This window comes from Dryobates pubescens, chromosome 3 (genome assembly GCF_014839835.1).
Source record: "Dryobates pubescens isolate bDryPub1 chromosome 3, bDryPub1.pri, whole genome shotgun sequence".
Taxonomy (NCBI): domain Eukaryota; kingdom Metazoa; phylum Chordata; class Aves; order Piciformes; family Picidae; genus Dryobates; species Dryobates pubescens.
In genome coordinates, this window is record NC_071614.1 from 34,058,558 (window position 1) to 34,083,120 (window position 24,563).

At 38.5% G+C, this 24,563-nt stretch overlaps 1 protein-coding gene across 5 annotated transcripts in view; it reads left to right on the forward strand.

Moving 5' to 3' along the window:
• The window catches only part of DST (dystonin), a 289,395-nt gene extending 267,589 nt beyond the window's left edge, over window positions 1–21,806 (forward strand). For 2 of the 5 annotated variants that reach the window (XM_054179939.1, XM_054179940.1), the window contains 13 exons: window positions 2,954–3,097; window positions 3,931–4,119; window positions 4,905–5,034; window positions 6,131–6,294; window positions 6,618–6,780; window positions 8,451–8,605; window positions 8,762–8,836; window positions 9,694–9,711; window positions 12,494–12,611; window positions 15,812–16,011; window positions 16,477–16,587; window positions 19,259–19,382; window positions 20,741–21,806. In XM_054179939.1, the coding sequence (XP_054035914.1) occupies window positions 2,954–3,097; window positions 3,931–4,119; window positions 4,905–5,034; window positions 6,131–6,294; window positions 6,618–6,780; window positions 8,451–8,605; window positions 8,762–8,836; window positions 9,694–9,711; window positions 12,494–12,611; window positions 15,812–16,011; window positions 16,477–16,587; window positions 19,259–19,382; window positions 20,741–21,006 (1,857 nt within the window). In that variant the 3' untranslated portion in view covers window positions 21,007–21,806. Of the gene's footprint in view, window positions 1–2,953; window positions 3,098–3,930; window positions 4,120–4,904; window positions 5,035–6,130; window positions 6,295–6,617; window positions 6,781–8,450; window positions 8,606–8,761; window positions 8,837–9,693; window positions 9,712–12,493; window positions 12,612–14,962; window positions 15,032–15,811; window positions 16,012–16,476; window positions 16,588–19,258; window positions 19,383–20,740 lie in introns of all 5 variants that reach the window. The other 3 variants (XM_054179938.1, XM_054179942.1, XM_054179941.1) reach the window with 3 other exon arrangements.
• Window positions 21,807–24,563: the final 2,757 nt, after the last annotated feature.

Here is a 24,563-nt window from a genome sequence, read left to right on the forward strand (position 1 = left end):
CAAGGTTATGTGTAAATGTCAGCAGGATGATATTATCATCTGTTAACCTTCTGTCATGGTCAAGCAGCATGCTGTCATGCTTTATGTGCATTAGGCACTGAAATACTTCAGTGCCATAGGTACTGCGCATACTAGATTATAGACCATCAAACTTAACTGCAGTTCTGAAATGGGAAAACGGCTAAGCAAGGAGCATAGAGGTCATACTTCCATTCTCCAAAGAGGAGGCTGCAAACAGGCATATGTGTAAGCCCACGCACAACTCCTCTTGTAAGTGTGGTAGTAATAGCACCAAGAATTTGTGTACAAAGAAAATTGCCCACAGTGTTATGGAACAAATGATAAGAGTAATGGATCTGGCCATCATTGATCTGAAGAAAGTTCTAACAAAACTTACAAAAAATGGAGAGTGGAAAACCATCCTGTTTTAAATTGAGTTTGAGAATATTATCAGGCAGAGGAGTGTGTGCTGGGGATGACTATCTAATGGTTCTTAATTAGGCAGTTTTCTAGGTACTCAAACTTTAGTATTTTTCAAAAGTTTTCAAATTTAATTTAGGGCCCTGGAAACTGGGTGCTATTTTTTAATTGGCTAATGTATGTATGCATTGGAGCATGCTGATGCTGGCAGTTGCAACCGGCTGTCTGCAGTGCAATTAAATTGGTCTCTTAGCTGCCTTTCCTCCACATGTGCCTTGTCAATTCCCTTTTTAATTTTTTGAATGCAGAGAACTGTCTGAATGAAAGCTTAGGTCCACTGAAATCATTAGAAAAAACAACATCTTAAATTACTCCCTCTGCAATGTAGATTGATTAGCAAAATATTTCTGTACCAAAGCTCAAAATTGTGCTGCCAAAGCTGAAGCTCAACTTGGAACCTCAAACCGAAGCAAGGCTTGTCTCTGAGAAAAAGCCCTGTCCAGCTGGGGAGAATAATCACTAGCATAAGATAACCAACCTCAGTACAAGCTGTGGCCATACTGTACCTAAAATTTGTTTTAGTGGACTTCAGAAGATGTTCTTCCAAACCACATTTTATCCTTAAAGGCCAAATAGTACAAATACAGAAATTTTCAAGCTAAGAAAGATTGTGACACTGCTGCTTTACCATTCAATAAGCACACAGAGCAAAATCTTCCTTGTATGAGTGGTCTTTCCTTGTAAGCTTGTAATACTAATTTTCAAGAAGAGAGTAATAGGTTTAAAAACCATGTCTATTATAATGCACTAATATTAGAATCAAAATATCTATGACTGTAGTTACATAAATATGAAATGTATAGTCCTTTTATGACTTTGATTCTTAAATGATGCACATGATTTAATAAAATCTGCAATCCTGGGTGTTGGGGGTTTGTCACCATTCTCTCCAGGGACTGAAAGGTAGAGTGCATTAATGCACTACAGTAGTTAATGGGAAGCATCCCATCTCTTCCCCCTGTAAATGTATCTGTATCACTGGATCATCACAGAGTGGTATACAATTAGTATCCTTTACTGAGGGAAAACTTAATACACTGTAGGCAGTGTGTCATAGATTCAGATTTTGAGATATTCTAGTGCAGTTGTTCAGGGAAAATAATGTTGCCTGTTTTCTTCCTGACCCTGTCTTGTTTTATCTCGCTGCAACCACCCTTGACATTTCCAAAATTACTTTGAACTGAAATATTGTAAGAACCCATTTGTTTGGATAAAAAAAGGACTGCTCTTGAGATAAACACTAATGTTAAATTAAGCTTAAATCAGAGGCAATTAGTAGTGAATCTCTTTAAATACTTATTGCAGGCTTTTAGGACAAGGTAGAAGAGATTTTCAGAGTCTTTTTTTTCTACACTTCAATTTCGTAATAGCTTCATATTTAATTTGCAAAGGCACAGGGTTATGTAATTATGAGTTGTAGACTCTCTTTTCACAATGTTAGGTGACTTTGAATTTTCTAAAAATCTGACTTGTCTGATCTTTAATTTCTGAACTCCAAAATAACCCTTCTTTGTGGATGGGGCAAATGGAATTAAACTTTTGGAGACATAGTTCCATATTGTAGCCCAATTAAAGATGTTAAAATAGAACAAACAAATCCACCAGACTCTATAAGAGATGTTGGCAGTTCCAGTTAAAAGATGCTTGCAGAGGCAGGCAGACATACATGACATCTAGTCATAACAGAATAATGAAAGCAGTATAGTAGGAATAATAGCAATAATAATTAAAAAAAATACAAACCACAGAAAGGATAGGAAAAGGCCTTCAGTTGTTTTCTAGTATGTCCTTTTCCCCCCCACCCAGTTCTGGTCTGGCCACTCTTTCCTCTGCTGGACTCCCTAGGAACATCAGTGGCTGTGAGCTTGGATGTTTAAAGCTGTAAACATCCTTTTGCTTTTACGAGACTTTTCCCACATGGCAGTGCCTCTGAAAACAGCTGCTTAATTAGCAGTCTCTGTCCCTGTTCTTCCCCTCAGCTGCTGAGTTTTCACATTTGTGTTAGTTTAGTTTAGCTGCTTCTGAAGTCCTCTATCATCATGTCTGAGCTTGTAATTATGGTTGGACATTTCCAGCCTTTGCTAGGAGCTTGATAGTTTATTATGAAAAATTATTGCAACTGACAGACAAACTAAGTTATCTGAATTGTTGCCAATAATGATTCTAGCCATCACAGTTGATTTACAGCACTTCTAAAATGCTGTGAATTTCTGTCTTGTTTTAATAAAGGCATGTGTCTTTCAAGTATTTACAGTATGGTGAGCTTTTAAGGAGTGTCAAGCTGGGGTAAAGATTTTAGAGCTTGATTTAGTCCTTGATGTGGAATAGGCTTTTTTAACATTTTAAACTTTTCACAGACAAATTAAATTTGCCTCTTGGAAGCTGAATCCGACTGATAGAGGCTTATGACCTTCCAGAGCACACACGTGCAAATTTTGCCAGCATCTAATAGAAATGGTTATCTCTGGTTTAGGAATTTATGAAGAAACTGGAAGAGAAAAAGGCAGAACTGAATAAAGCAACGGTTATGGGAGAAGCTATCCTAGCTATCTGCCACCCAGACTCCATCACCACCATTAAGCACTGGATAACAATCATCAGAGCCAGGTTTGAAGAGGTCAGTATATGTCAAGCCATCTTCATTGCAACAGTCCATCCTTGACTGGAACATAGCTGACAACTGATGCGATAGTTACACTGGGAGGAAATGATCCAGCTGTTGAGAACTAAACATTTAAAATACCCACAGTGATGAATGTGAATACCATGTTTCCCTGGCTTTTATTTCAAAACTTACAGGGCTTTAAGAACTAAAGCAGATGGCCAAGCCTCTTTCTTTGTATGTATTGAAGGAAATACTGCCTGACACTTCCCATGTGAAGAAAGCCAATAGTTTCTAAGAGAAACTTAAAAGTTGAAGGAAAGACAATACAGAGCAAACTTGAAGCATTTTCTATTTTTGAGTCCAATACGTTCTTAATCTAGAAGATTTCCAGATTATTTTAAGACACTGCAAGTAGTTCTTACAAGATATACCATATTTAATATACACAGAAAACACCACCTTAGAAGTTAAGTTTAAAGAAAAACAAAATACTGGTGTTAGCAAAGCATGGCTGCAGATTGCCCAGGAGGAAGATGGACACCAAATTCTGCATGATTCACTAATTTACATATATTTGATACATTTCTATTCTGTTGCCTGAATGTGCTATTTACTGCATTTAACAGCACCTGATCCTGGATATCTATGGGGGAAAAAAGTGTTGAACTGGGAATTACAGTTACCTGGTACCTTTAGTGGTCAGCCATTACATCTAGCACCTTTTGATACTCAAACATCAACAGGCTTGGGAATAAGATCTGGGTTTACAGTTAGCAGAGCAATTTTAAATAGATTTTAAAGAATTTCAAACATGCACCTATTTATGCATTGGTTCATTTATCCAGGTCTTAGCATGGGCTAAACAACATCAACAGAGGCTGGCAGGAGCTCTGGCTGGACTTATCGCTAACCAGGAACTGCTGGAAGCCTTACTGTCCTGGTTGCAGTGGGCAGAGACTACACTTACTGAAAAAGATAAAGAGGTTATCCCTCAGGAGATCGAGGAAGTTAAAACACTAATCGCCGAACATCAGGTAAGGCATGTTCAGGGACATGTCCCCTACACATTCCACATGGTGTGCACATCTCAGCTAGGCTTTGTCATCAGGTGTGAACCTGGTTAGCGATTTTCTCTCCTAATACTTGAATCCCTTTCCAGATACTCAGTTGTGTGTTTGCAATGTGTACGATGTTTTTGTAGTTTATTCAACACAGAGATAAAAAAAAGCAAAACAAAAATTCACTGCCAGATTGTTATTAAAAAGCAAGCCTACAACTCCCCATAGGAACAGGGATGATAATAATATTAATTTAAAAAACCTCACATGAAATATATGGTAGTGCTGCTGCCTTAGAACTAGTGTTGAAGTGTGGCTTTACTCTTAGATTTCAAAAATATATTTATGAGGTGCCATAGAGAGCTGCTGGTGCAGTGAATACTCATAGGCTTAAGCCAGCTAACACACCAGAGCTGTCTCACTTCTATGAACTGCAGTCTGAACAGCAAGGAACACCTGAGTATTCACAGTAAAAATTGTGTTGTACTTGAACTCAGGATAAAGGAGTTTGACAAGACTGTGTTTTAGATTAACCATTATTTTAACAACCAAGGCCGTAGTGTTCTTAAAAGCTTACCCTGCCAATTTGTCTTACTTACAAAAACTTTGCCTGTCTCCTCCTTTGTGAGGCTGGTGTTGTCATAGCGTTTCTGCATGATTCTGTTTCTGTGCCTTTCTTGTGTTTTGTTGTTTTATGTAGTTTTGATTCCTCTGGTCACTTTTGTGTGTTGTTAATTAAACCTACCTCTATCCAATCTCAGACGTTCATGGAGGAAATGACCAGAAAACAACCTGATGTGGATAAAGTTACAAAGACCTATAAAAGAAAGGCACTTGAACCTACTCCAGTACAGTCTCATATTCCTGTCCTTGATAAGGGGAGAGCAGGAAGTAAGTAATGAAGTGTTTTGCGGCAGGTCACATATATGATTGCCCTGTCTCTAAAGATAACAGATTACTAATAATCTGATAATAGGTTTGTTTGGGTTCTAGTGAAACAGGGTAAAATTCTGTTGGCTGATTTTTTTTAATTGTTTTTTTTCTAATTGTCTCTCTTTTTTCATTACAATGAAAATTCTCATAGCAGATCTGTATTTGTAAGTTTTGCCTTATACTTGTTGAATACCTGTTTCTAAAGTATGCAGCCTTCACATGCTTTAACTTCCAAGAGTGTGCGTGTGTGGTGTCTTTGCACATACATTGTTATTGGAAGATGCAAACAAATTCTTTTATGTAAAAGAAGTAGAGATAAAAGTGGATTCAGTGATGGTGAATGATGTTAGAAAAAAGTTCTATACAGAAAGAGTGATTGCCCATTGGAATGGGCTGCCTGGGGAGGTGGTGGAGTCGCCATCACTGGAGGTTTTTAGGAGAAGACTTGACGGGGTGCTTGGTGCCGTGGGTTAGTTGTTTGGGCGGTGTTGGATTGGTTGATGGGTTGGACGCGATGATCTTGAAGGTCTCTTCCAACCTGGTTTATTCTATGTATGTAAAAGTGAATGGAGTGGGGAATTTGCTTTTTGTACATTTAGATATACTTACCCATTGTATTTAACGCTTGCCCATCCATGGAACCTACTTCTAAAATCAGCCTGGACAAAGAGATGTCCACCATGTCAGGAAAAACTTTTTTCCTGTGAGGGTGACAGAGCACTGAAACAGGCTGCCCAGAGAGACTATGCAATCTCCTCTAGAGACTTTCAAAACCCACCTGGATGTGTTCCTATGTGGCCTGCTTTGGCAGGGACATTGAATAAGACGATCTCCAGAGGTCCCTTTCAACCCCTACCATTCTATGTTTCTATATGGTCATTTCCCAGCAATGGTAAAAAAAAAATAATATTAAACCCCCCCATTATATAGCTCATATCAGGGTATGGGCTCATTATTTAGGGCAGGAAAGAAAAATTTTAGGAAGGTATGTTTCATGTGAATGTTTGTCTTGTTTGAACTGGGTAAGACTTACTCATTTTATCATGTTTAACAGGAAAGCGTTCCCCAACACCAGGCATCTATCCCTCAGCAGCCCAGGCACAAATCGAAACCAAGAACCCACGGGTAAACCTTTTAGTCAGCAAATGGCAGCAAGTCTGGCTTCTAGCCTTGGAAAGAAGAAGAAAACTGAATGATGCTTTGGACAGACTTGAAGAGGTCAGAAAGGACTGTGTAGAATACACATATTTTTTTTGCATCATTATTGTGTAACCTGGATTCAATTCTGAATACTGTAAAGAATTTCCATATTTGTCATTTCATATGACGAAGCTAACCAAAACCATTTTGATAACTTGTGCTTTGATGTGCTTTAAAAGCAGTCATTCTCATTTTAAATGCAAGGAGAACTAAGACATTTTAAATGTTTGTATAGGTCCTTAGAGAACCAACTATTCAAAAGAATGCAGGTAGTATCTCTCATTGATTTTTCTAAATTGATTGATTTCAACTGAAAATAAGTTTTTTTTCCTTTAATTAAGCTGAGAGAATTTGCCAACTTTGATTTTGATGTTTGGAGGAAAAAATACATGCGATGGATGAACCATAAAAAGTCTCGTGTAATGGACTTCTTTAGGAGGATTGATAAAGATCAGGATGGAAAGATAACAAGGCAGGAATTTATTGACGGAATTCTTTCTTCAAGTAAGTCTTAAAATTAACTTAAGGTTGATCTAGGTGTAAACGTATCATGAAGTCTATTGTCTCTACAGTTTATTGTGTTAGGAGGTCACAAAATTCCCTTTTGAGATCCTTAATTACGAGGAAGGAGGAGGAAGTTCTTCACAGAGAGAGTTGTTAGCCATTGGAATGGGCTGCCCAGGGAGGTGGTGGAGTCACCGTCCCTGGAGGTGTTCAAGAGGGGATTGGACGTGGCACTTGGTGTCATGGTCTAGTAGTCATGGGGTCTTGGGTGACAGGTTGGACTTGATGATCTTTGAGGTCTTTTCCAACCTTGCTGATTCTATGATTCTATGATTATTTTCCTTGAAAATATGTCTAGGTTCTAGAAACTCTTTCTAGTTCTTCACATTGTGAATCAGATTACAAATGTCACATTCATATTATTGCTTAGTTAGTAGTTTATTGTTTACTGGACTCAGATTGTTGTTCCTGCAGTACACTAGCCCCTTCAACAATTGCTTTTTATTGATTAGTCAGAATAGTACAATGTAACTTACAAAGCCTACAGCTAATTTTCAAAATTAGATCATATGATTTTTTTTTTAAAGAATTATATGAAATAAGTTTCAATTATAGAAGGAGATGGTAATCTCTGAAACCAGTGTTTCCATGAACCATGACCATGTTCATATACCTCTGTAATGGCAATTAAAACATCAAAAACTCAGACTACCAAGGATCTTTTCCTAGCTTTTCTGGTGGGTTGGTATTCCTTGGGTATGCACAGCTGGTGTTAATGTAAGCATTCCATATCATGTCTATGTGTGATGATATTTCCCTTTAGCATCTGCTTGAGAACGGGTAAGGGCCTGCTACGTAAAATAATCCTTTATCATCAGATCATAGAGATTTTTGCTTTGAGCTCTGAAGAGTGAGAACTGGGCTGCTTTTAGCATCTCATGCTAAAGCTATTCACTGGGAGAATATTGAAGTGTATATATTTTCCCCCTGCTACGCGAAATGCAGTGATATAGTCTGTATGCATGCATATCACTGTTGACATAAATTGACAGGAGTTGATGGAAAAATCCCTGATAGCACCAAGAGGTTAAGCAACTTACTCATTGAACTCTGTTGGTATCAGCCTGCTATAACTGCAAAATACCCATGGTTTAATCCCTGTTCACCATTTTGAAATTTTTATGACCATTTTGTAGAGAATATTTGCATGGATTAATACTCTGCTGCTGTGTATTTGATCTAAAGAAGATTCATGAAACACCACAAACATTTCTGCATTCCAGACTTAATTAGCAGTGAAATTCTCACTTGAGCTTTCCTCACAAACAATCTGTCTCGTTAATCTGTAGTATTTTATGCACTTTGAAGGTCAAAATGTTGAAAAAACTCAAACATATATTTTACAGTTCAATCTGGGATGTTCATTTCTGTGTCTCTCTTCAAGCCCATGCTATGATACTCATCTTAATCCAGTATCTAGGTAACACTGGAGATGCAGATTTTTTTCAGAAAGATGCCTCCATTCTTTTGAATGTCCTTGGGTTTTTTGATAAGCACTGTCTGTCACCTACTGCCTAAAAAATCTTGTAAAATTAGTGATAAAAGCTTTCATTGTAATGAGATTGAAAAGACAAAACCCATGGCTTTTTGTTGATGTGTTTCTCTTACAGAATTCCCAACAAGCAGACTTGAAATGAGTGCTGTTGCAGACATTTTTGACAGAGATGGGGATGGGTATATTGACTATTATGAATTTGTAGCAGCTCTTCATCCAAACAAGGATGCGTACAAGCCTCTCACAGATGCTGACAAAATTGAGGATGAGGTACATTCTCTGCTTTTTTAGATTGAATTGTATTTTACTGGGGTCATGTTCATTCATAATTTATTTTCACTTCTGTATAATTTGAAGTGTACCAGTTAATGCAAATGTTTAGAAATGGGATATTAGGAGTAATCATCCAGTTGTGGTTTTTTGCAGGTTACAAGGCAGGTAGCTAAATGTAAATGTGCAAAACGGTTTCAAGTGGAACAGATCGGGGATAACAAGTACAGGGTAAGTCCTCTAAGGATCTTCTTAGTTCTTTCAGCCTAAGGATTCTTCACATGACATGATTAATGCAAGGGATTAAGCTATATTAATTTACAGGAATTTTGTATGACAATTGTATGTTTTCTAAATTTAAGCTTGTCTAAATTTCATGTGGTTTTGTTTGTTGTTTGGGGGTTTTTTTTCTCCTTGTTAGAACTAGGCTAAAAATATAGAAAATGCTGCTGCTTATATTTATTTTTGTTGAAACTGTTTTCAGTGTACAGGAATTTTTAAAGCTAACTGCATACATACATACAACAGCTTGTTAAAGGCCAATCTTTTTGCCTGTGTTCCTGAAGTGTTTAAACTGTAGCTGATTTTCTGTTAGTTTCATCGAAACGGTGATATTTTCCTGTGTTATTGTATAATACTTCAAAAATCTTCTACCAAAGTCTACTCAACCACTTCTATCCTCCCATGTCATCTTACTGGAGCACAGACTTCCTTCTGAAGAAGTTCAGCTACTGGGTTAGATATCTGCGGAACAATTTTAGATCACAGAAAAGTAAATACCACATTGTAGAGAAGGAGCTGCTACCCCTAGAATCATTAACCAGAACGATTTCAATACAATTGCAAGATTTAGTAAACTCTCTTAGGCAAATACTTGTAAATTATTTTAAAAGACCACAGAGACAGCTTTGGGAAGGAAACAAAGGCCTTGAATATTTTCCCAATATTCAATGTCTGGTTGGCTAGCTACCTGCTCTGAAGTAGATATTTAGAATGTCTAATGTGTTAGTTTGCATGTGTTCTAGAGTCTTATAGAGAATATCCTGGAAACTAATCGTGTCTTTCTTCCATTTTTCATTTCTTATCAGTTCTTCCTGGGAAATCAGGTATAAATCAGTGGAATGTGTTAATGAAGTTTCTTTTTTTTTTTTTTTAACCCTTCTGTTTTTTTTCTAATGTATAGTGGTTTAAGCTTGCAATGGTTAAGTTTTCTTGCCATCCTTTCATCTTCAGCTAATTCATTACTGGTCAGCTGTGGTATTTAAATGCTGTGAGGCATTCCTTGTCTCAGGATCCCTCCTCTTCAATCCCTCACCTGCTTGCTTTTGCCATTCTCTTCATTGAGGAGATTACTTTCAAAGGAACCAGATAATTGTCTCAGCAGCAATTCCCAGTGGGGAAAAAAAAAAGAAAGAAAAAAAAAAATCACAATTTAAACTGCAATTTTACCAGTTTCATAGCATAATTCTTCAAAATTCTACCCAGCATTTTTTAGGCTATCAAATTAAACTAATCACAGTAAACACAGATATCAGTGTCATACTTATTATAAATTAGAAACAAAACCAACCAACCAAAAAAAAAGGCAAATTAAAAAAAACAACTACTATACAATCCAGTATGATTAAGAACCTAGCTGGCTGTTAGTATTTTATATACTAACGCCGTGAGTCATTAAATACATATTTTGAAAACAAGCAAATTAAACTTGCTGTTCCAGTTCAGACATTTTCTTATGCCAAGTGATTTCAAAGAGCTGTGGCAGATCTATAATGTCAGTTAGATCAGCAGTGAGTCAGACCGCAGTGGCGCTGTACAGCTGTACAGGGGGGCTGTGCTAACCAGGGCTAACTTCCTCCCTTGGTACATACTGATACAAAGCTTTTTAAAGCGTTAAATCATGCTTCCCTGGTAAGAATGGAAATACTTGACACAAACCAGAGACTGGACACCATTGGTATCTTACTCATGCTTGTATAAAAGCAATATGTATAAGTCATTCTGGAGCTGCTGGTGTTAACAGCATGAGCTATTTTAAATGTAGAGATACTAAAAATCTAGTTGCATTCTTATTTATTGGCAAAGCCTGTTGAAGCATGGAAGAAAGTACAAAGAGCAGTGAGTAATCTTACTACATGCCTCAAGCAATATAAGTAATAATTTAAAATTTTCCACATATAGAACAATCTTGTATTTGAAAAGACTGTTTGAAATTATGTTAATTCTCTTATCTGCCATCTGTACTCTCAGATTTGAGAAAAAGACTGCTTTCGTAAAGATCTGACATTTACTGGTGCAGAACAGCATCAGGCTATTTTGAGAAGGAAATGGTCTGAATTACCAATGGTCTGATAGATACCTGTGGAAACCCCACTGTCTGAGTGAACCACAGCCTAGGCAGTTTCCAAAGTGTATGTGACCCTTGGTATAGTTGCCTGGTATAGTTTAAGGCAAGAACTAAACTGGGATGGGGGGGGAATTAAAAAAAAATATAGGATCTGTAGAACCTCAAAGAAAAAATTCTCATTAGATAGAAACAAGCTAATGAAAATAAATGTCATTGATTTGGATGCCATTTCACTTTTTAACTTTGGTCTGCAGTATGTTTGGCACATACTGAATGCATTATTAAAAAGCCATTACCAGTAATGCTCATGTGAATGTTCATTTTTATAATAAAAAATTGTATTGAATTTAGCAGCAAGCTTTGCTTTTGTTTGGTTCCTAAAAGTAATACTCCTTTAAAACTTAACTCTTCCCTCTTGGCTTATGTAGTACCAAACAACTAAAGTCATTTAACAACTAGGAAGCACGTTTGTGTGTTTTTCATTTAAGGCATTACAGTCCCCTTACTGGAGCAAGTAGGTACAGTTGACCTATGGCCAGCCTCTTCCAAGGATCAGAGATTGTCCCAGAGAGGTGTATTTGACTCCTCTTGGTTTCAGAGAGTGCTCCACATGTGTGTTTGTGAGAGCACTACATGTGACCTGATGATCTGATAGCAGAATAAATATTTCAGTGGCATTAGCTACAAAAGTACTGAATTCTTCTGGTTAGTTTTAATTTGTGAGCTTGTGGGGGTCAGTGTTTTGCTTGTTTTCTTTGATCTGAATTTGAACAGTGATACTGCATACAGGTTTTGTTACAGGATTCAAGAATGAAAGGTAGGTTAGGCCTGGCCCTCAGCCCAAAGGATAATGTGCTAGTACAAGAGCTAGTGTGAAACAGGTTTTTGTGCATCTCTGAATTGTGAAGAACCTTGATTTGTAGACAGTAACAAACAGCTTATAACAAAGGACAATAATGAGAGCTATCAATCATTCATTGCTTATTTAATGTTCCCTTCCCCACATGCAACTTGCTGTAGGTGAGCAGCATCAACATTATACCTAAAAATACCTCTGTAAATTAATTGATTAGTACAAGTGTGCAACACTCTTAATGCGTTGAATTTCCAGCCCACACACTGGTCATTTAAAGTGATGCTGCCTTCCCTTCAGCTGACATAATTAAAAACTAGACTGTTCCAAAAGAGTTTGCTAAAGATTTTAACAGTGGAATAATGCAAATAAGTCTTCATTAATTTGCACATATGCAGACTGTAACAAATTAAATAATGTGATACTAATTTTGCTTCCTTTATGAGCTCAGACATTTGAGAATCAAGCATAAAATTAAACCCGTGATTCTTTCTTACCATCCTGCCATCTCCTTTGGATTAATGCAGCAGCATCTGATTTGAAATCTTAACAGCTTTAATAATCTGCATAAATAAATCTGATGTCTTAGCATTTACTACTAATTAAAAATCAAAATAAACTTTTTCAAATGTCTGATTTGTAACCTATTATTGAACTGCATTGAAATGTTACTTGATTTTTATTGCAGTTTGGTGACTCTCAACAACTGCGCCTTGTTCGTATCCTAAGAAGTACAGTCATGGTTCGTGTTGGAGGTGGCTGGATGGCACTTGATGAGTTCCTAGTGAAAAATGATCCTTGCAGGGGTATGTAACACAACTATTAAAATGGATGCAGATAATTATTAGGATACAGTCACCATTCATTGTCTCAAGATAGAGATTGAGTTGTATAAAATGGCAGTTCTGTAAACATCATCTCACTAAATGTCACTGTTCTTGTAAACTCTCAATCTCATGATTAAGATCCTCTTCACTTGCACTGGTCTGTGTCTAGAATAACTGTGGTGTCTCCTGCACAGTTCTTCCAGCATTAGGGGGTGTAATGTAAGAATTTAACTTAGGCCACATAGAGTTGATGGGATGTAAGCTGCTTGTATGACTTGGCAGTAACAGCACACAGAAATGTCCAATAAAAGGTTCTCAGCAAGAGAGAAGTTAAGGCGATTGATCTGAGGAATAACAACAATGCAGAATCTTCTTTGCCCAGTGGCTGTGCTCAGGCTTTCAGGCTCTGCCTTTGTAGCCCTGTCTTTTCATTGGCATCCTCCCCAAGACCACTTTGCAGAGCCATGAGCTTTGTACAGAGCAGCAGGAAAATGTTCTTGTTGGGAGGACTTTGCTCTGGGCAAGTGGGAAGCACTCTCTCACCATGCCCTCCAGGGCCCTGTTTGATCAGTGCACAGCAACATAACGGCATCTTAGTGTTTCAGACAGCTCACCTCTGTAGTGGGGAAGGTAAGCTCTGTCTGTCACTGTTCTTTGAGGAACAATTGGAGATAGGAAAGAAGCCATTTCTGAAGCGAGAGATACGCAAGTCCAATAATAGCCAGAGCAGTAAAATTGCAGAAAATACAATAATGACTGTGTTCAGACTGAGCTGACCTGTAACTAGATAATTCTATCCTATTACTAGCAGGATTAAATTTACTGCATTTTTACCTCTCAGGGGTTGTGCACAATCACAGTGAATATTGTCATAGTGCAAGGACAGCACAGAGAAATTTAAAAGAGGCAAATGAGCTAGTGAAGGCAGCGATATCAGCTGTCCTGCCAACCTTACTCAAGTGTCAGCTACCTTACACAGCTTCTGTGCTGGGACCAGGGTTTACAAACAGCTTGATACAGAGCTTGAGGTAGTGGAGAGCTTGTATTTGCAGTACTTGTCACACTAAGTCAAGGATAGTAGATCCACAGTGAAGCTACTACAAAATCCCCTAAGGACTGACAGTGTGCCACTGAGACCTAGAAACCTTCTTCTGGAAGCTTAAAAGGTAGCAGAGAACATCTGCTCACAGTATCACAGAAGATCTGTCATAACAGATGTGATGACATCTGTGAGTTTTTCAGCAGTATTAACAATAGTACATTTGCTTAGTAACATTACATACATTGTTTACTAAAGAAATTACATATATTGCTTACTAAAGAAATGTAACAGTAATATTACTTTTGTTTATTACTGGTAATATTACTGGTGTTGGACCTCGGGTCTTACTGAATTTTAGTATGTGATTTTACACCTGCTACTACAGCAAAGACATCTATACGTGCAGAACCATCCTTGTTCTATATTTTCTACGCCTATTCCTCAAAAGTGCACAGCAGTGAAAAATGAAATGTACCTCAAAGTATCTGACTTCATTGGAGAGTTATCTTGATTAACAAGGAGGTATCCCAAACATTTTTCTCAGGCACCAGGAGATACAATGCTTGCTAACTATCTAATTAATCTATCAGAATGCCTTATTATTGTAATCAGATTATGAGTCCTTTGGACCTTTATTCCTCTCTTCCTTAATTAAACTTTTTATTTTGTGTATCTCTGTAGTATTTTCTACAGTACTCTGTCCCTTTTTCAAAGGAATTACATGAGGAAATGATTAAGTCGGCACACTGGGTCTGAAGGAGTACTGATCTCTATAAAATCATCCAGATACTGGACTTAGTGTGTTTTGATACCTAATTGTGGTCTTATTGAAGTCAGTAAAGGAAAGCAGTCATCGCTGTTAGTGATGCAGGTTCAGGCTTTTCCTTAAGCACCTCACCTAGCAAATCTGCATTTTCACCAAGGGCTTGTCATGTATTCAGATCTCAGTAATCACATCTCAAAGAACTGTTCTCCTAAAGAGCCTTAAAAGTATTTGGCCTAGTTATTTAAAATATTTGTAGTTTACATTACTTCTTTATGTCAGCAGATAAATACTGTTACACAGGAACACTTGGGACTGCAGCTCAGTCTGTACAAGCACTATTTCCTTTTAGTGTAGGTGACTTTTGAGAACTCACCTCAGAGCACTTAGAGACAGCTTTTGCTCTGAGCCCTGTCTTTTGGCCTGGTGCTCCAAACCTCTTGCATATGCAGCTGCTGTACTTGATTTCTTCTCCTGCTAACGATTTTCTTTATTGTGACCCATGTCCTGTGTCATTTTTTCTAGTTCATCATCACGGGAGTAAAATGTTACGTTCGGAATCAAACTCTTCAATTACCACTCAGCCTACTATAGGTTGGCAAACCCCTCTCTTTGTCTCCTCCTCCTCCTCCTCCTCTTCTCCTCCTCACTCTTCATTTCCTTCCCACTTTTTCAATATATTTACTTTTAACAATATGCTTCACCCATCACATGTAGCTTAATGTGTTCCTACATGGGCTGGTGCTTTGCAAGCTAATCCAAGCTAATTTTTTTTGACACACTTTAAAGAGTGTTTCAAAAACAATTGTCATTCACACTGACCCATTTAAATGCTAACATGTCTTGGCATCTCCTCTTGCTGAAAATTCTCTCATATATGTGTTTGTATATGTGTGTGAGTGCTTAGCCACCAACTACCTCATCAAATTTGAATTTTTTGTTCATCATTGCATGTTGCCAAACTACATAACTTCTTAATTCTGAATAAATATATTTGCTGCTTTCCTGTAAGTTGTACTTAGCAATTTCTTCTGGAACATCCAAGCAAGTATTATTTATTACAAGTAGCTGTAGAGTTAGCAAAACTGCTCATCAGGTTGTGTCTCTGTATTAATAGTTGATGGATTAACAATGATTTAGCACGTGAGCATTCCATTATCTCGCTGACTTCCTTTGACAGTGGTTCATTCCTGCTGGCATAAAGTATTAGAATAAGTGAGTTCTGCACATAACTCTTCCGTGTCCAAAATAAATGCATTACACAGTAATGCATTTTTTTTTTGTTAAAATGTGCTGGAGTTGGCATGGCAAAAAAGACAATAAACAGCCTTGAGACAATTTTCATGACTAAGCGACTGCCTTTCTTTGATGCAGCTAAAGGGAGGACAAACGTGGAGCTACGTGAAAAGTTCATTTTGGCAGATGGAGCCAGTCAAAGCATGGCAGCTTTCCGACCAAGGGGCCGTAGATCACGACCCTCTTCAAGGGGTGCTTCTCCCAATAGATCTACTTCTCTGTCAAGTCAAGCTGGCCAGGCAGCTGCCCCACAAGCAGTTGCTACAAGTACACCGAAGGTAAGGAGAAACCTACAGTATTGCACTGGTTAACAAGCTGGGTCTAGATTTTTCTGATTTATTTTTTTTCCCTAGTCCCAACAGTATTGGTGCTTTCCCTAGCTGATAAGGAAGAAATACCTTGCTTTTGTTTCATAGTCTGAGGAAGACCTTAGAAGTCCTTATTAAATTTTTTTCTCCTGTTTGTTTGCAACACAGGAATAGAAGGGTTCTTTACACTTAAGGCACCACATGAACTAACTGTCAGTTTGGAAATGGCTCTCAAAAAGCGATGAACCTCTCCATTTAATTTTAAAAATAAGCTCTGCCAGCTCTTCATTTCAGAACATTTGTCATCAGCTCTTTCTGCTTAGCTTTTTATTTCTACTATGAGATTTGTCCCTGCGAAAGCTTAGGTGTCCTTCTCCATGACATTGTTTTCCATCTGTTGTCCTTCACATTATGATTTACCATTGTTTCATACAGACACCCCATCATTTAACACGCAACTATGGTAAGCCATGGTTGACAAACAGCAAAACGTCAACTCCTTCTAAGCTGCCAGAATCCTCAGACTATCAAGGGTCATCTGCAGAGGTACAGTAAGGACAGATGTTCTAGTCTAATGACCTTCCTTCACTAAAACTGTCACTTCACTAACAGCCACTAGAGTTTCAGTGCTTCAAAGTTGCACCATCCTTTACATATTAATGCACTGCCTTTATTTTAGACTTTTGTCAAATTACTGCTTTACTTTTTTTTTTTTTTTTCCCTGTTCTACTTGTCATGTTTTTTACTTTTAGGAAAACTCAGCTTCAGTGGATGTATGTTTAAAGTGTAAATGATTAATAAATCATAACAGTATGCAATGAGCTGTCTGAACAAATGTGGAAGAGTGTTTTTTCAGAAAGAAAAAAGACCCACTGTTTGTATACTTTGCAGGTTTCTTTCCTAAAATTGTTTCTTTTGGGTTCATAAAATACTGTAATATTCATGAACTGTGGGAATGAGGTAATAAATCAAGATTTCCAATGCAAAACTATTAAGCAAAGAAATACCCAATGACTGTGAAGAAGGTGGCACAAAAGACCATCTGTGATCTACAAACCTTTCCAACAATAGAAAGTTTTAAGAGGGTTCTGACCAGTCATTGCTCTAAGAAGATAGCTATTTTATGACTTTACAGGAAACGAGCTTTGTCTTATTTTCAGCCCATGACTTGCATAGAAATTGCAAGTACAGCAGTTAGGATTGTGCGGCCAGTTAAGCCGTATGACCAGCAGTTGAGTGGGCTTGGAGCCAAAGTGTATGCTCTAGTGCCATTACAGTCAGAGAAATTTGTACAGCTGGATGAGGCAGCAGACCTGTTGCTTGTTGGAATTAACTTTTGCACTGGGTTAGGCTGAGCTTGGTGCGGGGAAACTTGTGCTGCTGCTGTCAGCTCTGTTGTACCTGCTTTTCACAAATCTGCACTTTACCTGTTGCTATTCAAGTGATGCTTTCAGCTGCTAAGCTTACAGGAGCTCATCATGGCTTTGCTCAGAGGTGCATAATGAACTTTTTACTCCCTGCTCTGTGTGAGCTGGTGCACCCCACAGGCCTCTGTGTGTTAACAGCACTGCAAGCGCTGGGGCTGAAGGTTTAGAAGTAGCAAAAAGCTGAGTCAGTTTTCAGTTTCTAATATATTCCTGTGTCTTCTTTCATCTCTTAGCTGGTAACTGAATTGTAAGATTAGTTGATGGTACTTTATTTGTAGGGTTTGTAGACATGGAAAGGTATTATCATTGAATTACAATGAGGTGAAAGCAGTTGGCATTGATTTCAAATGGGGACACTGTATTTCTCACCTGTTCTTGCAACTACCAGTAGTTTTCAGTGATGTTTTCTTATGTAAACCACCATGGATTGAGATTATAAATGGAACTAGGAGGGGTAGGTTACAGTGAATTTCTGAGGCACTCTGCAGCATTTTCTGCCCAAGGGAGCAGTTACTTATTTTATGTATAGACTGCATTTGGGTTTAGGGCAAAACTGAAGAGCACACTTGTTTATTCTTCTTGCTCCAATGATTCTCTGCCAGGGCCTTGCCTAAAGGGCAGCAGATTCAGCAAGGTTGTGGAGAATGCTCCCTTTCCTTATCCTCCCAAGCATTCTGTCTAGCAGAGATTTCCAAGGCTGGCTGGAACATTAAGCATTTGTACTTGGCTTTAAAGAGCGTTTAACATTGTTACCATCCCTGTCAGAGCCAGCAGATTGTCTCTGTAGTATCTCAAGGCTCTTTTGTTCAGATGTGCCAGAAGTGGTTCCAAGCTGTCAGATGCCAGGCGTGCTTCTGGCATGTTTAGTTCTAGACAGCTCCCAACACACTTTCAGTACCTAATTCTGCCCCATTGCTGCATGGGGACACATGGCACAGAGCATGGGATCTTGGGATCCAGACCACTCAGTGTGCTGCATTCATCACTGCAGTTTTTTTGTGGTTCTTTTGGGGTATTTACTTTGTATTTTTGTGTTGATTAAATGAATATTAATGCTGCAGCCTTACTCTAGTTTGCATACACCTCCTGTCTTGTATGTTACATGGATTTTGGCATCTGAGGATTTAGTTCTTGCAGTTTTGAAAAAGATCTTACTGTTTGGGGCATGTTGCAAACCAAGACTTCATAAATGAGAAAGCAGGCAGGGTAAGACTGTGGAGTTAGAGACATTTCAGACAATATATTGAGAGCAAGAACTAATTTTAATTAGTCCCATGTCGTCTTTTTTCCTGCTTTTTTTCTAGCAAAAAGTTTGGAACTTCAGTAATTTTATTTGGCCTTTGAAACATTTATAGCATTGAAACAAACATATTTACCAGATATAACCGTGGTCAGAATGGTGGAAAGTGAAGCTGTGCAAACATAAAACCTCTACAACTTGTCTCTAAGTCATGTACCATCAACTAATCTTATGTGATTAACTAATTGTAAGAAGGTAGCTTTTCTCTTCTTTGTGTTGAAATGCACACAGAGAATGCTCAAATGTTCATGTCAAGCAGACTGTTATTTTGTTGTTGATGTTTTACATCTGAACTGCTTCAAATACTAGTTGCTAGAGGAATGTTCAAAACGTCACGTCATAAAAATATCCACAGTGACTCAAATTGCTGTTTCAGAACCACAGTGAATGTTGTTGCAGTGGCCACGTTCTAAGCTGTGTACTACCTAATAATCCTCTCTTCAGTAGTGACAATTTTTAAAAAACATTTTTTGGGGTTTTTTTTGCACAGGGAACACCAATTCAAGGAAGTAAACTCAGACTGCCAGGATATCTATCAGGGAAAGGTTTCCACTCAGGAGAAGACAGCGGCATCCTGTCAACAGCAGCAACTAGAGTTAGAGCTCAGTTTGCAGGCAAGTGTTTTGACTTTAGAACTTGGTCTACCATTTGCTTTGTTTTCTACCTGAGTACTTGGGGTCACACTAGGGTGTGAAGGAGATGTAAAAAGAGTAGGAAGGAGTGAGTGGAAGTCCCACTGTCTCCACTGTATTGCTGGGGGTGCATATAATCAGAATAACATTCCCCCATTCACATGGTTGCTCAGCAGGTATGTTCAGCTCTGGATGTGCAAGTTCATGATTGCAGCTTTCTTGACAAAGGTATCTCCAACATGTCTGCTGAAAGAACTAGGGAAGAAACATTTGCTTAAAGGGTTTAGTTCCTCACAGTATTTGAGTTTTGCACAACTGTGATGAAGCAAAGGGATCACTTAATTGTGATTTTTCCATTTCTTTTGAAGGCATAACTGCAGGGAGGAGCTCTAGATGACCTTACTAATCTCATAGATATAAAACAGTAGATATATAAGACAGATAAATATAAAACAGTATATGAAAATAGAAAGTAGTGAAGCTGTGCTCTTCCAGGATCCTCAGAGCAGCTCTGAGTAAGGGAGAGGGCTGGATCGTTAGAATAGATTACTCTACTGGATTTCCTTCCTGTGTTAAGCTCTGAAGCACATACAGAGTAGCACTGGAAAATCCTGTTCAAAGAGCAGTGTATTTCATAGGTGATTTGAAAACTGAGCCACCTAAGATTTCCATTTCAGCTTGGTGTTCTTCACCCATGCAGGGAACAAGGTTTGTTAAGACCAAAAATATTCAATAAGTAATTTGAAAATTGTGAAAAACCACATTAATGATTTTCTGTTTAAGATCTTTGTTGTGGTTTTTTCTTCATGGTGCATTGTCTGGGCAGGCTTTCACTCCAGCAAGCTTGCTGAGAGCTCGTTAACTCAGCCCTTTGTTGGAGAAAATGTATACTCTGCCCTTGTTTCAACTCTGTGAGTTTTTGTTTGTTTCTTTTAAAGGGGAATACACATTTAAAAATAGGGATATTCATCTGCATCTCCAAGGTACATACACCAAGAAATCCTGAATCCTGGAAGAGGCCAGATCCTGTGTTGTTTAAATTCATAGCTGAGGAAGTGGCAGGGGAAAGAAAGGCTGTAGGCGTTGAGTGAAGGTACACCACATGTTTAGTAGGTCAAGAAAAGTTGCCAGGATAATTGATTTTTAATGAGATGTGCTAGTGACAAATTAACTAAGTCTCAGTGTTTGATCTTGGCATGAGATACAGCAGCATCTAGCTTGCCTGGCAGAGGTCTAAAGTTTAATTTGTGCAATGAGGAATTTTGGGGATTGCCTAAGACGTAGGAAAGCCCAGCACATCCTTACCTCTAATACTGGAGGCTATCTTTTTATCTTTCTAGAAACCAAAAGAACTCCTAGCAGACCTGGAAGCCGGGCAGGAAGCAAGGCGGGCAGCAGGTCGAGTAGCCGCCGAGGCAGTGACGCGTCTGACTTTGACATTTCAGAAATCCAGTCTGTGTGCTCAGATATGTCAGAGACTGTTCCTGCTACAAGCAGACCGACACCCCGAGCAGGTTCTCGGCCAGGATCAGCCAAGCCTTCTAAAATTCCAACTCCCCAGAGAAGGCCACTAGCCACCAAATTGGACAAGTCTTTGAAGAGATAATATGATTGGCTCTGTAAAGGCCTTTTCCTTTTGCGTTCAGTATTTAAGTTCGTAAGATGTAAAAAATTATATAGAAATTATTGTGAAATATCACAAGAGGTGGATTTTTAATTCTGGAGATGGCCTTATTTGTGTATTTGTCTTCTTATTTTATGTGTATAATTTTTGTCAGATTTGGTTTTGTTTATGCCATATCCTGTGAGAAGAGGGAAGAGTTTTAATGTAAACTAACAGTTGTACACAGTAATGTGTAGAGAGTACACTAAAAACTCCTTGCCGAATGTACAGTGTACTGAATGTACAGTAAGTCTCCGCAACCTCAATAAAATAGGCCTGTCACTATGTCATTAGCTAACGGTGAAGGATACCTCATGATTTTTCTTTAAAAAAGAAAAAGAGAATACTAAAAAGCCAAAAGACACAATGACACATCCCGAGCTAACTAAACAGACACTAACGGCTGTACAACGAAACTCCCGAGGAATACAAACCCACGTTCACAGTACCCATATTTATACTGCATCTCTCCAAGATCTCACAGAGGTAATTAAGCACTTGTCAGTAACATGATGATACTCCAGTACCTTGCAGCATTTCTGTGCCATTGCTTTCAATGAGGCCAGACACCTTCTGGATATCCGAACTATTATTCTGTAAGAATATCAATATAAAGTGCATTCATGTAAACGTGAGGTTTTCTTTTGCTTGAGTGGATGGTAGCACTGTAACATCAAAGTCCTTTTGTATCAAAGCAATTTTGCTTGCAGAAAGCTTCAAAATAAACATGTCCCTTAACTTTATTTCTATCGTATTTCTTATTTCCCAGGAAGAGAGTTTTTTGTGTTCTGTTTCAGGGCGTGTATCATTTCAGATGACCAATAATTGCTGTAGGAACATAGGCTTTAATGTATCTTCCCATTATCAGCAGTCAGATTTTGGTTAGCTCCTGTATTTGTTTAATAAAACACTCAATTGCACATACCCAGTCACATGAAATTGTATGTAATTATTTTGTGTCAATAATTATTTTCTCCATATTAAACTGTGACATTTATATACCATGTATGAAAGGCATAAAGAGTAAATTAATTTGCTCTTTTTGTCACTGACGTATTTTTGCCATTCACAGATTCTTTGAGAGGATGAGTAATAGTTCTTTTTTATTGGAAAAAGGATGCAGCTTCAAGTAGGAGTAACATAGCATGGCTGGGTAGGTGCTGTTGTAAATAGTGAAAGGATCCCTAGAAAGCCAAAATGCTCTCTAATAGTATTAGAAAGACCTGGGAAGAATTTGGCCAACTTGACAGACCAGGTAGTCTAAACCTGACCATTCATGTACTGGAAAATGCTGTACCTTTAGGAGAGGAATTTTAGAGAAAGACTGGGTTGGTCCCCTGTCATGATGAAAATGAAGCAGAAGCTCAGCTGATCACATGAAGGTAGTGGTGATACCTGAATTCACTGATAACACTGGCAGTATTACTAGGATGAAGTTACCTGAGTTGTCTGAGAATGTCCTGCAGACTCACAAGCTGACTTAAACAATCAGTTTATGCAAAGCAGAAAAATAAAAGAAAATATGATCAGTCCACTTGTGTCAACACTTCTTCCAATGCAAATTGTCTGAGTGTGCATGGAAAGCAGGCAGTATCCAGTCCTGCTGCAGCTGGCCTTGGGTTCCACGCAAACTTACTGAATGTTAAAGCACCAGTCTTGGATGTAATGCAAGGCTTTATCTTTCTGTTTCACTTCTCCTGTTGCTGCTATTTGTCCAGTGATTGCTACTCTACAATTTTAAAATACATCATAATTACTTCCATGCTTTTTGGAACCCCACAACACCCTTAGATGAAGAGAAGTAGCCTGTACATACAATGCATCACTGCTTGTGTGCAGGAAAAGTAAAGGGGTAGAATTGAGTCACTTGCATGGATAACTTGGCTGGAGGAGGAGGTGAGGCCCTGTGTGCCATTTTTGGTGTGTTTTATAACACATGAATGATGGTGAAGGACATAGACATGGCAAATCTGCACCACCCTCATGCAATAGGGACATAGTTCAGTTCCTTGTATTCCAAGTGGATGGAGCAGCTCTTCTGCACAAGGTAGTGTTGGCACCTTGAGTGTGTATTGTGGTCTCAGCTTTAAATGTTGTCAAGACTTAGGGCTGGGCCAGCCTGTGGACAAATGACCAGACACACTCTATTCCCTCTTCCTTCCCAAAGGAGAAGACAAGAATAAAGGAGAGAGACTTATGGACTGAAAATCTGAACAGCTTTAATGAAAATAGTAAAATAGAATATATGCAAATATATACAAAACTAATATCAAACCGAATCCCCCTGATGGCAGTTATGTCACCACAGATGCTGTGGGCAGGCACTGGTGAAATCCCAGGCTGGACATGGTGCCAGATGGGAACCAGATTCGGCAACTGGATTCAGGAAGACACATAAGGGGATTGAAGGCAGGAGAGCAGAGTCCTCAGATTCCAACCACTGAAGAAAAGAGCTTGACTGTTGTCATCCCTCAGCTTTGTACCAAGTATGACATATATGGAATGGAATACCATGTTGGTCAGTTTAGGGTCTCCCTGCAGATGCAGCTTTTTACTTTCTGCAGCCCTGATGTGGTACACAAGATTTAGCAGTGACCTTGGTCTCTATAGAAGCAAGTATAAGCAACAACCTGTCTGCATACCAATCCTCAGCAGTAACTAGAAACATCAAGCTGTATTGCTTCTTCAAGGCACTGCCTTTGAAAACCTGCTGCTAAATTTAGACATGGAGTTACTCAGAAGAGACTGAACTGAAAAGTAAAAGCACTGAACATCACTCAGCATGAAGGATGACTGTAAGTAGAGTCATCCTTTTTGTATGGTTTTGACTTACACCTGTATGTTCTGTGATTCTCCTGTGCAGTAGAGGAGCAGAGGTGATGGGGAGGGAAAGTTAGAAAGCGTGTGGCTAGGAGATCCATGTTCTTTAGTGAATAATGTATTCAGCTTGCTCAGTTCTGTGCTCCTTTTTCAGTCATTTTCATGTTTCTGTGCTTCTGTTTGCTGCCTTCAAAGTGGTAAAGCTTCCACAGTTTTTTCCAAAATCTGCATATGAAATCTGTTAAGTAAAAAAATGCACCATCAGACGAGCAAGTGATGCCTTGTGGCTGAGGCAGCTTGTTCAGTTTAACTATTTTGTGAGCCTCTTAATTACATGCTAATAATTGAATCCCTTAGATGACAGTAATTAGGGCTTTGCCCTGGCACATCTCTTCACAGGATTGTAAATATGAGGTTACATGCAATCCTAATTTAAAAATTAATGCATTTCATAAAAATAAACTCTGATGCAAACAGCTATACCATAGTCAATGTTTGAACTTGTAGCATCCTCTGCTGAAGTTTGCTAAAGGACCAGCAAATCTCTACCCCCCACAGCCTGCATATGAGAGAGGGGCCATAGTGCTTACATACGTTGGTCACAATATGTGGCAACTGGACATGTTGCTGAGTGCTTGCTGTAGTACTCTGTAAATAACCACAGGGATGAAAAAGAAGCA